General features: G+C 32.7%; 1 protein-coding gene across 1 annotated transcript in view; it reads right to left on the reverse strand.

The window, feature by feature from the left end:
• The window catches only part of LOC134713952 (uncharacterized), a 29748-nt gene extending 15431 nt beyond the window's left edge, over positions 1 to 14317 (reverse strand). Inside the window, exons 1-3 of the mRNA XM_063575219.1 lie at positions 13975 to 14317; positions 6066 to 6607; positions 3020 to 3607 (exon numbers count right to left, since the gene is read on the reverse strand). Coding sequence (XP_063431289.1) covers positions 3020 to 3607; positions 6066 to 6600 — 1123 coding nt within the window. The 5' untranslated portion in view covers positions 6601 to 6607; positions 13975 to 14317. The remainder of the gene's footprint in view (positions 1 to 3019; positions 3608 to 6065; positions 6608 to 13974) is intronic.
• Between the last annotated feature and the right edge of the window lie 1227 nt (positions 14318 to 15544).

Below are 15544 nucleotides of genomic sequence, written 5' to 3' on the forward strand. Positions count from 1 at the left end.
TCTTAACTCGTTGATTTCTATAGAAATTCAGTTGTCAAACAACTTCAACAAGTTCAAGGCAAATATAACAATATTTTGTAGCAAAATAACTATTTGAGATGCCATATCAGCTGTTAGTCGATTGAAAACTGAACTCAAAATTTTGTATGTCAAATGTAATAGACACAAATAACGGACAGATATGTCATTCCACTGCAAGTATACAATAGAAAAGACAGCTCTACAAACTCTACAGAAGTATACCCAACTTCGGATGAATTGTCTCTTTCTTCTTCAATTCAGTCAATGCCTTCGTCTTTATTGCAATTCATTTTATGGTAACTCGATGAAACTGCATAGCCAAGGCTATTCTCAGGAAATGGCATCACAGAAATTGCGTAATTGCTTAAGCAATTGTTGGGTCAACCGTTTGTGTGACCATTTTTTTTTTACTCCTTTTCATTTAGGATTGGCTTTACAAATGTACCATGATTTTGGTTCGAAACACCTTGTTGAAATATTGAATGCCAATGGATTTTATACTTCTTAAAGTAGAGTGCGACGCTACATCTAATGTGTTGCCAACCATGAAATTGAGCGAAATCAAGATAGTGTGTATGTCTCATGCATAATATTTCCCCATCATCTTTGCAGACAAGCATATGGATGTCATCTTAACCCCATTTTAGATCTCTGTTAAATCTTCAAAGTTGGATGAATTGAAAGGGATGGTTTAAAGCTGGTATTTCTTTGGGAACAAATGTCTTCGGATTTCCTACAATACCTTGTATGTACTTGTAAAGAAAAACTCAAAATAACGTGTTTGCTTTGAGCAGAACCTTTCATGTGCATACCTGTGGCCATGAGTGAAATGTATATAAATATTAAAAACATGTCTTGTGACGGTTGGTGAAAATGAAGATGATAGAAAAAACGGTTGATTAGGTACAGAGCTTGTTGAACTGAAACACACGGTCTCAGCCCCCGGGTTTGGGGAGTGTTGGCGTGCCCTTAAAAAAGTCAAACCCCGACACATTCTGTTTGTGTCTGTTTCAAGTCACGAGACGGTAATGCAGTGTTTGTCGTATGTTTCTATATACTATTTTTTTTTTGTTTCCTACTCATTTTGTACATCAATCAGGTCGAGAGATTTTTCGTTTGTATTACAATATTCATTTCGTGAATTGAAGACTATGCAGTATAAATTTTACTCATTGTTGAAGCCCGTACTGGATGTATTGGTAATTTATGTCTCACTTGGAGGGTTGCCTCATTTGCAATCATATCACATCTTCTGTTTTTCATATGGAATACTTTTGAAGTTTGTGGTACGTTGCAAGGAAAAAAAAGGGGGGATATAGGTACAAAACTTATAATGTAATAGATATTAACCAGAGTAAAATACGCAACAACAGATAAAACTATATGGAAGCAGTAATAATAGTGAAAAAAAACCCAAAAGCAACGAATAGTCTATAATAAAACCTGAAATATCCGCAATTCAATTTGAGGTCATATTTGACTGTATTGTTCTATTGCTTTGATTTGATACCTCACCCAATATGATAGTTTAAAAAATAATTTTAAAGTATTGTCCTGCATGATACTTGATTTTTACCTGAAATTGAAATTTTTCAAAAGGTTAAGGTGCTCTTAACATTTTATAGGTTGAAAACTTAATTTTTGAAGTTTTGTTTATAAAACGTCGTTTTAGGATTTTTTTGATAAAATAAATCTTAATGATTAAGGTTTATGTATAATAACAAACATTAATAAAGCCAAAACAGTATCGTTTGTATTTATGTAGAGTTTAGAAATAGAAAAAAATGTCAAAATTGAAACCCTCCCAAATTTTCACAGATATTCACATATGATCTTTGACCTCAATTTGAAAAAAATGTGACCATACCAAGTCCTGACGACAGGCATATTATTATAGTAAACGATTTCCTCTTTCCAATGATATATTATATAGGTGTGTGTTCGGTGGGGAGATTAAATTCAAAAAAATCTACCTTCAGTCACCGCACTAAATGAACACGTTTGACTTTATCTAAATATAGATAAGCATATTAGCATTTTTAATCAGCAGTAACTTGTATAAAGTTGCCCTTGCATATAACTTAGAATGCTTTTTGTCACGTTTATATAAATGTTGCGAGCACACTTAAAAGGGACATATTTTTATCAGCAGACGAACAGAAAACTTTAATATTTCTTCTGATCGATGACGGTAAATGAGTCTACATGGTATGTAATAACAATAAAGATGACAATTAATTGCATCGTATGTGCATTTCGACTTTAAATCATCCTGTAACGATGCTCCGTCCCACATATTAGCAGAAAAAAACTTATATAATGTTAAAACAATGTGCAAATCATTGATAAATTCAATGCATCGTAAGTATTTGACGATTGCAACTGTTGTATTTTTGATTGATAATCAAGTGAGAAGTGATTCAGACACATATTGTATATAATACTTAACGTAATAAGCATTGGATTATACCTCTGAGCATATTTTAAAAAAGTCCACGAAGAGCTAACACTAACTATCATAGTTGAACTTCTCTTATCTTATTGATTTTCTTGTAATAAGCCGCGTAAAGAGAAAACTGAGTTCAATCGACATCTACCTTGCATAGTAATCATCTCATTGTTTTTCCCCTCTACTATTGTAAGACATGAAAAAAGCTGCAATTACTGAGATATGAATAAATCATTCAAAAAATAGGCAGCTAAACTCTTCTTATAGCATAGCAGTTTCTGATATGTGATTAGAATTAAAGACCTAAAAGCAGTCTGTTTTGTTGTATTTTAATTCACGAGTACATGACTCAAACCAAACCATAAGCGACAACATCACTTACTTGCCATTCGTTAGATGTGTTTGAACTTTTCATTTTGTCTTTTTGTTTAAGGACTTTCCGCTCAGAATTTTCTTTGAGTTCTATATTTGTTTAAATTACTTTCTATTATAACTAAGTGAAACACATTTTTACAATATTTTTTTTTCAAAGTTAGATATATGACTCACATTTAATGTTCTCAAGCTCCTTCAATGCGTTCATGTATTTGATCTGCATTTGGGTATCCATATTGCACGTCTTATGTCCAATAATGTCACTTTCAAATGTTGTATCTTGGAAGTTTTGACCAAATCTTCTAGCTTGTATTCTATCCATTCTACGACCAATATCAATAAACTGGTTGAAATAATCATCGAATTCAACCTTCCCGATATTTGTGCTGCACATATGAGCTAGTTTGTTTCTAAAATAGCGTATGCGTTCGACGTCATCTGCTACTGTTGTATCTTTTTCGCCTGGAACACCTCCCCAGTGATTTGTCGGAGACTGTATTAGCGAAAACTGTTTAAGCAATCTGTATATCATTGATATATCCAACGAATCATAAGACTCTGATTTTTTTAACTTTTCTAGTTTAGCTTGCTGATCAGACGTAAAGTCTTCCATACGAGGTTTGCACATTTTGTACATTTCCATTGCTGGTTTAACTAATTGGATTACATTTCTGAGCATATTCGGAAAACTTTCAATGACAACCAGTAACAGTCTTGAATAACGTTCCTTCTTCTCATCAACTTCTTGAATATTGTGGGTCACTGCAAGTAAGTGAAAAGGTTATAGAGATGCATCAAAGGTAAATACAGTTTAACTTTCAATTTAATTTTATATACCCCCCTCTTTGGAAAATGGCAATGTCTTTGTATGTTTGAAATACATAAATTATCATAGACCGTTTAACAATGTTCATAGTTTGATCATTTTAATAGGAGCTATAACACTATTTTTCTTCCATTTCTAATGTATTCAACTAGAGGGACATTTTGGTGGTTTGAAGCAATCTTATTCAATTTATAAATAACTGATTTGAGTTAATATATACCATAGTAGTTGCTTTATGCTGGGTGAAACATATAGCTAATATCTGGTAATGTGTTAACATAGTAGCAGTAAAAAAGTACAAAGTTCAGTTATCAAGACTACTACTTGCTGAAAAAAGAGGTTCTGCTAGCATACATTACTAAATAATTATAAAAGGTAAACACATTCAACAATATAGGTTTAAAAAAAACAGGTTGAGAATTACATCGTGGGATGACGATTTATTGATTTTAAAATTTATGAAGAAAGCAACACAACTAATATCGATGATAAATAAAAACGGCTAAAAAGATTTACATCAACAAAAATATGCGCCCTTTAAAAATAATCCAATAACATGGCTATATTATGGTAAGTGAACTACCAAAAATATAATGATAAGAAAACAAAATAGGGAATACACAATTGCATTATAAGGTTAAGATTAAAAATGCCTACTGGGTTTAAGGAAGAAATGCAGAACCAAAGCGTGTATTCCCAAATAATGCAATACCAAAGTCCATGCACTCGAAAGGTAAATTATAGCAATAACTGAGATAATAACGTGCTCTTAAGGGCCTTTTTAGCTTACCTAGGTATACGGGCAATCAAAAAAAAACACTCTGACGAAAACTATTGCTGCATGTGTAACTCCTTTCGCCATTTTAAAATAAGAATAATTTGTACTAGAAAAATTTAAAAAAAAAAGAAAACTTCTGCCTTAATATTTCAATTTAACTATGATTTAATTTCTGTAATAGAATAAACTCGTGAAATAGTTTTGTCTGTAACAAGTCCTATGTTTACAAATAGCCACAATTTGTAAGTTAGCACCTATTTCTATTTTGAGAGTTCCAAAGAACATCATTAATATATCTGAATGTGAAATTAAAGGACCTGGCTTCTTTGGTCCTCTTGTTTTAGACAAGTGTCTGAAAGAAACACCGATACATATAGAAATAAAAAGAGGTCGGCAAGAAGAGGTGCACAATTAGCCCCCAAAGGAATGCCTCTAAATTCAACAAATATGTTGTCAATTAGAAACTCCGCCATGCTGATCACTTGTTCCTCTATGTATCATGTTTTACCTTTTTGTTCACTATTAACAAAAAACGCCGTTTGCAGTCCAAAGGTAATAAATGTGTAGCGTATGTACCATGTTTATGTTGAAAAGCATTTCGGATTACTTTATTTTAAAAGGTTTTTCAATTTCACATTGGGAATGGTGGTATATAGGGTTGAAAAAAATTGATAAAAGTAATTTAGAAAAAGGTCGAGATTCATAATTATCCAGATGTTCTTTAGAGGTTTTTAGAATCCACATATGGTAAATCAAGTAAACAGTTTCACAGTATTTTTAGGTTCTTTTTTCACTACGGACAGAATTTTTGTCAAACTAATGGACAATTCATTAGTCGATCATGCAGATGAGCCGGCTATGAACCGTTGTTTGTACGTTGTACGGAATTTTATGAAGTTCATGTATCCAATACAAACAAAATAAGTTCTCAGATTTGTTGTTCAATGTAATGTTCATTGAAGCCACGAAGGACTTATGAATCGCCAAAAATTCATTCTTGTCAAATGATATATTTTTGTATTTGGGATTTCCTGAGTGCTCATTTTGGACGTTTGTTCTATGATGTTTGTTTGTTTTGCTCGGACATTTTTCTACATAAGGAAGTGTCTGTAACAAGTCAGGTATGTTTTCCATTCGTTAGAACTTTTGATTTTGCCATTTATGAAGGACTTTCCGTAGTGAATTTCCCCCTTAGAAATCGATATTTTGTCACTTTTTTTATTATATTACCAGGAAGCTGTTACGTTTATAGTTTATATGACCAATCCGCCTATTGGGTGCGTATCACTGGATGTAACCAATTACTATAACTAAACACAATAAAATGACAAGTGTCTAAGTAGAGCAGGAGCTGCTGACCCTTCTTAGTTTAACACCGTTTTTGATAGGTTCGTGTATCTCAGTTTTTGTTTCACTACGCAATGCTTAGTATTGTTGTATGCCTTCTTGTTTCTATCTTTTCCTGAACTAATTCAACTGAGAATTATTTTTTTCTTCTTTGGCTTTTTATGCTGATATATTTATGGTATCGTAACGTATCAAAATATTGAAGCTTTTTTTTAAAACATTTTTTTTTCCCTTGTGGAGGTACACGAGTAGTATATCAAAATACATACCATTGACCTGCTTGACCTCCCTAAGTTTTGAAACTATGACAGTAGGATCTAATTGCGAATGGCAAATTGTGTGATACAATTCTGCGCAGGTATTCATATTAAGAAATTTATCTACCCTCTTTAGTACGTCATGTGTTGTAGTACACACTTCTTCATAGTAGTCTTCGGAAATATCGGCGGACATCATTCTGATAATTTCATTCGTTCTATTTAATATTCGTTGAATATCATCGGTGATTTCAACGTCTTCATCGCTTGGAACATTCCCCCACTTACACATCGGTTCAGGCAATAAATGTTCATAACGTAATATCTTGTAGCATAATTCGATTGTGAAATCCACCATATCGGGAAGTTTGTCCATCAATGCTATTTCACTAACCGTTAGAGGGGCACGTATGTCTTTCTGTTTATATTTCTCTGTCAATCCTCTTGAAGTAATGTATTCTTTTATTATCCATTGCATAACTTGTGGAAATAGTCCAAGGACAAAACTACCTAGCACCGCTTGGATTTCTGTTGATGTTGCCGGCATGTTGTGTCTAAAATATATACCAAAATAGACGTTTAATATTTTATTTATTAAGTCAACGTTTGCATAATTCGAAAGGCGAATAAGAAATTAATGATGTGTTTGATTAACCTTCAATGTCAAATATGAGGTCGTCCGGGATGAAGGTTAGGGAAAATTAAACTGCCACTAGAGGATGACGCTATATTTGATAGGTTCATGTATTTAAACTCGCAACAGGCCAACTATATATCCCCCCCCAAAAAAAAAAAGTTAAATAAAGTGATCAGGACGAGTGCAACATGTGAAGCCTTTCAGAGCATCTGATATCAGCAGTATATGTTTTCTTCAAATATTTCAGTTGTCTTTTTTTAAACAGGAATGCTATTAATTTCGGATCATTTCAAGCTTGATTTCTATACTTGATTATCTCAGTGTCATTTGGTCTCTTTTTTGAGATTTTTCTTATTGTCAATCACCACACCTTTTTAGCTCACCTGGCCTAAACGGCCAAGTGAGCTTTTCTCATCACTTGGCGCCCGGCGTCCGTCGTCTGTCGTCGTCTGTCAATCAATCAATCATAGTTTAGAAATTGTGTTTTGTGACCCGGTCAACCAACCAAGATGGCCGCCATGGCTAAACATAGAACATAGGTGTGAAATGCAGTTTTTGGCTTATAACTCAAAAACCAAAGCATTTAAAGCAAATCTGACAAGGGGTAAATTTGTTAACCTATCTGCCCTGAAATTTTTAGATGAATCGGACAACTCGTTGTTAGGTTGCAGCCCCTAAATTGGTAATTTTACGGAAATTTTGCTGTTTTGGGTTATTATCTTGAATATTATTCTAGAAAGAGATAAACTGTAAACAGCAATAATGTACAGCAATTTAAGACTCAAAAATAAGTCAAAATTACCAAAATGGTCAATTGACCCCCTAAGAAGTTATTGTCTTTTGTAATCAATTTTTAACAATTTTCATACAATTTGTAAATTTTTACTAACATTTTCCATTGAAACTACACGGACAAGTTCATTATAGATAGAGATATTTGTAAGCAGCAAGAATGTTCAGTAAAGTAAGATGTACAAACACATCACAATCACCTAAACACAATTTTGTCATGAACTGTCTGCTTCCTTTGTTTAATTCACATATCCCAAGGTGAGCGACACAGGCTCTTTAGAGCCTCTAGTCTTATTTATATTGGCTTTCAATTTCTGTTGACCTACTGTGCACAACAAAAAATTTGTAAAACAAATATTGATAACCCATAGCTTACGTACAGAAATATCTTAAGTATTTTGTGCCATAAAATATATTTTCAGAAATCTAGTTATTAACCCATACCTTACGTACAGAATGTTTAACAAACGAGGATCTGATTTATTAAAATAAAACAATGATTGAATTACATATCTAATCTCTACTATATGTCACAGATCTATTTATACTTCAAACTTGTGTGACGATTTGAACATTCAATACAATTGACTAATATTTGTTACAGAACAACTTTGTTATTAAATTACATATAAAGCTCTAAAGTATTTGTTCCATAAAAGATTTGATCGGACATCTGATTGTATTATAGGTGCAATAAATACTGCCTTTAAAATTATGTCAAACTTGTATAAACTTAAAACAATAAGACATGAACAAGTGCTTATTAAAACATTCCTTGAAAGGACGACAACTATAGTAGGCACAGTATACTTAAAAGGAGTTTGTCTTTTCTTTTCAGGTTCCTTTCGATCACTCAGCTTTTGAAATTTAGCGTTTTTATACAGTCCTTGTTTTAAATGTTTTGGTTTTTGAGTGTTTATGATGTCGTCAGTCCAGAAAAGTGCTTCTAACGCTGCAAGCAATGTGTTAAGTTTTATTCGTATTTTGATCCTTGAATGTAATGAACAGGCATTATGTTGAAGTTTATGCTTTTTATAAAAACAAAACCATGTTTGTATATTTGCCTTTGGCATTTAGGAAAAGAAAACAAGTGAGAGTGATGGATTCAGTCATAACCTGTACCGTACTTTAACATGATAACATGTTAGTTGCCTTGGACTGGCATAAGTTAGCATACGACAGGCTGGACAACTGTTTAGACCGGTCCTTGTACAGAAAAAAGGACGGAAAATATATACTTCCATCACAACAATAATCATTTTTCAAAAATCCCTATCGTCCAATACTGCAAATATATTGTAATTAACTATTCGTATTTAAATTATATGAATTACTCATAGAAAAACAATGTGAGAAAAGAGTGATAAGGCATGTGAATTGGGTTTTATTAACTCAAAACGAATATGAGTAATATTATTATCCAATAATGTATCGTGCGTGATATCCTGTCAAAATGTAACAAAAAAAGAAACAAAAAAAAACACCAAGATTTACGTTTAAAACTTATCATTCAGATGTAAAAATGTGCACATTTTATTCTTTCATTCAAAAAATAGTTTTTAAAATGATTAAAGTGTCTTATTTGTCAATTATTTCCAAATTCATTGAATGGATTATTATGAATTTTGTTAAGTTTGTTATAACAGACACTGATGGTTGATAAATAAATATTGTTATCAAAACATATAAATTTCTTTGAGATTGTCAATCGGCTTTCACATTTTCTTGCACCGACCTTGAATTCTATTTAATACAGTTTTAACTTGTGTATCATATTTTTGTACACTCGCTTAATTTAAAAAGTCGAATACGTTTTCTTATCAAATAGTGATTATTGCGTCATACAATCTTTACTGACTGGTTGCCTCATTGGCAATAATCATAGTTTAAATAACTGTTTTTATATTATCTAAAAAGAAAAGAAAATCATAGATACAAATGTCTTAAAACTTTGTAAATAATATTTCTCCAACAAAAAATACACGAAATATGATATACCAATATCATTGAAAGATCGATTGTTTGTACTGTTGCTATAGAGTGGCGTTCAATTATTTTTGGCATAGTGTCCGATCACCAGCAACATGTCGCGACGAGGTCAAATTTAAGCATTTTAACAAAAGACAGTGTTTAAAATTCAGACTAAAGGTCTTTCAATTTATTAGATCTCATTAACTCATATACATATAAAACTTGGCAAAACGATTAAGTGATAAATGTTTAAAATCGTTATATATACTTATACTTGTTCAACTTTTTTAAAATGTTAAATATTTTCCAATTTTTTTTACAGGAATGACATTAAATAAATTATACAAACTAGTTACTTTGAAACAAATTCTTTGATTATCCGGAAAATCAATACATTGACATATATCTAATTAAGAAAAGTGTTGGTCTTTTAAAAGGGTTTTGCCTAGTAAAAATCAGATCCTGCATTGAAAATAATTAGACTTAACGTATTTTCCACAGGCCATAAGCGACCACTACACATACATAATTAGCCTATCTCTTATATTAATCTCAAGAACATGAAGATGCAAAATAATTCACGTATACTGAATAATAGTTCGATCTTTTAATAAATCCGGTAATCCCTTACCCTGCAAAACTATTCTTAATCTATATATGCTGACAATAAGATATACACCGTCTACTCATTTGAACTTCCACGTATCCTGACAAGTTTTTATCGAAGAGGGACGAAAGATACCAGAGGGACAGTTAAACTGATAGATCGAAAACAAACTGACAAAGCCATGGCCAAAAGTAAATAGACAGACAAACATATAATAGTACAGATGACACAACATAGAAAACTAAAGACTAATCAACATGAACCCCAGCAAAAACCGGGGGTGATTTTAGGTGCTTCGGAATGGTTAGCAGATCCTGCTCCACATGTGGCGTCCGTCGTGTTGCTTATGGTATTTCAAATTGGGTAAAGAGTTTAATTCGGTAGGTCAAATTCGTGAAAAGGGAAGGTTACTGTAGTAACGAAAAAAGGAACATATCCGATATCATCTATGAAATGGTTATTCTATAACGGTCAAATAAATCGTGATGGCGTCCGTAAAATTGACGAATAGATGATTCCAACTTCACCATTTGGAACTGTTGGTTTAATAGCTTCATTGTGAGCAGCAAGTAAATCATTATCCTTTATCTCTAGCTCGATGGGATAGATTGATTCAACATAGTCACCATAGTTTGTATTATTTAGCGAGAGAACATCATCTTTATAGGGGAAGGTAAAGTTAAAGCATATTGCTAACTTCTTGTTTTTCTTCCGAAGAAGTTCCTGTATGAAGTCAGCCTCATTATGATAAAGAAGCAAGTCTGCAAGAATAAGTGTACACTTGGTTCCCATTGGAATTCCAAACTTAACAAATATGTTGTCAATCCAGAAATCTATCATATTGATAATGTCAGTTTCAGAGAATTTTTTGTTTGAATCAGAGTGATTCTTTACAGAGTATGATGTATCCCTCTCCAAGACAAGATACTTGTATCTGCGGTCGCCATTTTTGTTTTCAATGAACTAATTTGTCTTGTAGATTGGAACGGGGAATACTTGTGTAAAGTGTAGAAAAATCAAATGTTTTAATGCTAGAGTCTTAAATTGTGTGTTCTCTACAATATCTTTTGATTTTTTGAGTATCCACATCTGATTTACACCACCTCTAGAATATGCAGTTTTACAATAACTTTGGAGCCCGCCTTTGATTGCTGATAAAATGGATGTTAATAATTGAGAAAGAGGTTTCGTGGAGCACTTGGAAGACCCAGCAATATACCGTTGGTTGGTAGGACTCTTATGTAGTTTAAGTATCCAATACAGTGATGGAAGATCCAGTTTTTCATCTTTGGTTCAAATTTCAAAGGAACATAGAACAGACCTATCATTATCCATGATTTCCTCTTTGGTAAGTGTCATTAGGGTATATATTAAGTTTCAAAATGAATTTTCAATACCTTATTCATTTATCAAGCAGTTTATGTAATGGTATTTACAAACAGAACCGGTGTTGTTTAGGGCTTTTTTTGCAGGGATAACAACATATTTGTCTTGAAGGTAGGACAAGGGATTTGCAACATTTTGGTCTTTAAAAATTGGCGTAGCGTGGGTATTCACATACCCATTTAGTTTCCTAATTTGGATTTGTATCAACGACCTCACAGTCTTGATCCATTTGGAAATAATATCTACGTCTTCTTTCTCGTGTTTAGCCCATTGGCTGGGATAATCCTCGACTGAATTCTTCAGTATTTTTTTAAGTTGTATTTCCAATTGATGGATTTATGCTCACGATATTTCGGAGTTTTGGATAACAAATTTCGCATAGAAGGGTAATTGGAAATGTTAGGGTTCCCGGTAATAACGTAGCCGGCCAGATTATATGTGAATTGGGAACTATCACAGGTGCAATCAGGAGGTTTTAAACTTAAACTCGTTAATGTGGAGAACCTGCAAAACGTGTTTGTAATTGAAAATGTTAGATGCAATTGGTTTGGTATAGATTTTTGGTACAAGCTGATTTTAAAAATATGGAGTTATTTGCGAATGAACTAATTTATGATGAAGGATACTGCCTTAGTTGACGCCATCGAGAATTTTGTTGGCAAGGAAAGTTAAAGAAAAATTCTTTCTTTTTTTCGTCTTTTCCAATGCAAACTGGTTTGAAACGTCTGTGAGTTGCAATATCCGAAATGATAGCTGTAAGATTGTATTGGTTTGAATGAGGGTTTAAAACAGTGGTTTCCGAGCATCTATTGAACAGGGAATAAAGTTTTGACGGGGGCGATGAATACAGTTTCGTGGGAATGTGATGAATACCAAACGGCTTTTTTTTGTAAAAAATAGCAAGTCATTAATGAATGCATCGTGCAAAGTAGGTGATGTATAATGACGATGACCATGACTGCGTCTACGTCGAGGAGTAGAGTTGGAAATATTCATCACATTTACCGATCTACAGGAAGGACTAGGTCAAATACATAAACCATCAATTGTGAGATTGCAACTATAAGGTGTCGCAGTTCCCAATTGACTAATCCAGTAATCATTTTTTTTTGTCTACAGCGAGGCGTAGCAAGCTGAGGATTGTTAGTCTTTTAGTATATTGTTTTCGATTATACGAACTGTCATAGAAACGATGGAATGATCTGGCTAATTAAAATGCTGGTACAGAATGTCGTTTGCATTGAGGTTTATATCTGATATATGGTCGCTGTACGTTTGTTTGGCCTTCCTTTCGTATCATCGACGTGAACCAATCCACAAAGGTTACACTAGAACTCTAATCCATAGACGACATTTATAGATTTACAGTTCAGATCATCGTTACTTCTAGTAAAACAAGACTCTTTATTTAAATAGCTAGTGAATTGAGCATTTGTTATCAAATTTTCACAAGTTTTGCAGCCATATAGTCATTGCGCGGCTGTTATGAACGCAGTGTTAATTCCAAAACAATTAGACAATACTTTTTCTCTTCATTATGGCGGTTTTTAATATGTGTTTGTTTATAAAATATAATTATACAATTTAGTCATGACTGTTTGGTTATCAATTATTTAATGTCTTGAATTTGGTATAATGTAATGTACTTTGCTTTATAATTGTATGCGTTGAACTGTTTGATACACTCCGCTTGTCATTGGACTTTCTGATAATTCCTTTCTACAAAAATATTTAAGTTAAGCATTTTCTTTAATTTTTTCGATTTCTATGATAAACAATAAGTATTTTTTTTGCCTTTGAAATATGTTTAATAATTTCTAAAATACTTTATCTATATGCAGTAGTATACCATGTGCAACAGTCTTATTTGAATTTTTATGCCCCACCTACGATAGTAGAGGGGCATTATGTTTTCTGGTCTGTGCGTCCGTTCGTCCGTCTGTTCGTTCGTCTGTCCGTTCGTTTGTCCGTCCATTCGTCCGTCCGTTCATCCGTCCGTCTGTCCCGCTTCAGGTTAAAGTTTTTGGTCAAGGTAGTTTTTGATGAAGTTGAAGTCCAATCAACTTCAAACTTAGTACACATGTTTCCTATGATATGATCTTTCTAATTTTAATGCCAAATTAGAGTTTTTATCCAAATGTCACGGTCAACTGAACATAGAAAATGAAAGTGCGAGTGGGGCATTCGTGTACTGAGGAAACATTCTTGTTTATTGGGTGTTCGTCTCCTTTTTACAAAATAACATTTCATAACGAATGTCAATGTATGTTTGCTACTGCAGAACCATTTGTTTTATTATTTCTATACACGAGACCGCATGTAATGGACTTAAAAGTGCACAAATGACATCAGATGTCGACACACACGAGCAGAAACGAGTCTTATTATGGTTGATATGTCATATTTGTTATATGAATTCAATAGCTTTCAGAATGTTTAAATTCCTTATCTGTTCAACTATTATACATGTTGATCAAGCATTTAAAACTAAAAGGTGTACATTTGAAATATTGAATGAATATGCATACTTAGCTTGAATTATTTGTTGGAACACTTCATGTATATTCGTTATCCTGATTTGGGTAGTTTATAAGCGCCTCGCAATGTTCATACATTCATGATCTGGTGGTTCATTTTAAATTAGTAATCCTGTATAATTTTAACGTAAGGTTTGTGGAAACATCGGTTTAGCTTGAAATACGAAATCTTGTTTTTCTCATAGTTATAATCCATACGGATATTTTTAGTTGCCTACATCTACGTCATATGTCATGTTTTGGATTGTTGTGTTTCATACCACTTCTCGTTATTTTATATTCATTCCATTCAGGTAGACATTAGTTTGCAATAAACGTATACTGGTAAAGTTGTCCCAAGGTAAAATAACACATGAAATCATATGAATGTAACGTTAATTTGCGCATGACAGTGTATAAAAATATATATTGAAACGTAATATAAATGCACCTAGTTTTGATCATGACACTGTTCTTAAAGATTGACAATACCAAATGGGGATTTAAATATTTAGAAAGGTTATCATTTTGTATAAAGTACAACTTAAATGAAAAATGATAAAACCGTTATAAACGACCAAGAACTCGACAACTGACTGAAATTAAAGAAATAACCAAAAAATTCGTATTTCCTTTTTTATGTTTACAAAATACTATAAAACATCTGTTGGACTGTTAAAATATATGTTGAAAACCAATCTTTATTTGAGAGTACTATTAGTCAGACTTGCAAGTATTTTATTTTTATTTTGAAAGAATGAATGTGAAACTATAATCGGCTTAGGCCGTGTTCACACCAAACGCCGTTTACAGTAAACATGTTTACATTTGGTTTAATGTAATGTATACTAGTTTCACATTAAATTTGTTCACATCAATACACATTGTTTAGCTACCTGGACATGAGATTTGTTCACACTTGTAAACTATATGTCATTTAAATTTTCATTACGTAGAACCGAATTCAATTTTTTGAACAACTATTCTAGCAGTTAGGGAACGACCATTTGACATTAAAAAGGGTGGGTGGGTGGATTTTCCAACAATTTAATTAAAGAAAAGCCAGTCATTCAGATGATTAAAATGAACAAATATTCTTAATCCAAAGTTTCCCCATACATTATAGTGTTAAATATTGAATTGGTACCATCGAAAAAAAAAACTTTCCCCCTACCCCCCCTTTTTTTTTAAAGTAAAGTGGTTGCGCCTTTAAGAAAGCCATTTTGCATGATTTGCAGTAGTTTAAAGATGTCTCAATTACGCATTAAAAACGTAGGTTCACCATCAGGGTGCTTACAGACGAAGAAAAATAATTATGATGGTCAGGATCACTGCATTTCTATCTTTTCTGTTTGTTTCAAATGGTATTTTTTTTCTCCAAGGAGTATTTGACAAATTTGATTACCAGCATCGAAAATAAACCGCAATATGACATTTGCGCGAAAAAATTTCTGGCTCAAATAAATAAATACCCCCCCCCCCCCCCCTTTTCCTCTTTTAAGTTAAGTGGTTGTTTCTTTATAAAAGCCATGTTGATGATTTGCAGTAGTTTAAAATATTTAAGATGTCTCGATTAAGCAGT

Source organism: Mytilus trossulus, chromosome 4 (assembly GCF_036588685.1).
Source record: "Mytilus trossulus isolate FHL-02 chromosome 4, PNRI_Mtr1.1.1.hap1, whole genome shotgun sequence".
Taxonomy (NCBI): domain Eukaryota; kingdom Metazoa; phylum Mollusca; class Bivalvia; order Mytilida; family Mytilidae; genus Mytilus; species Mytilus trossulus.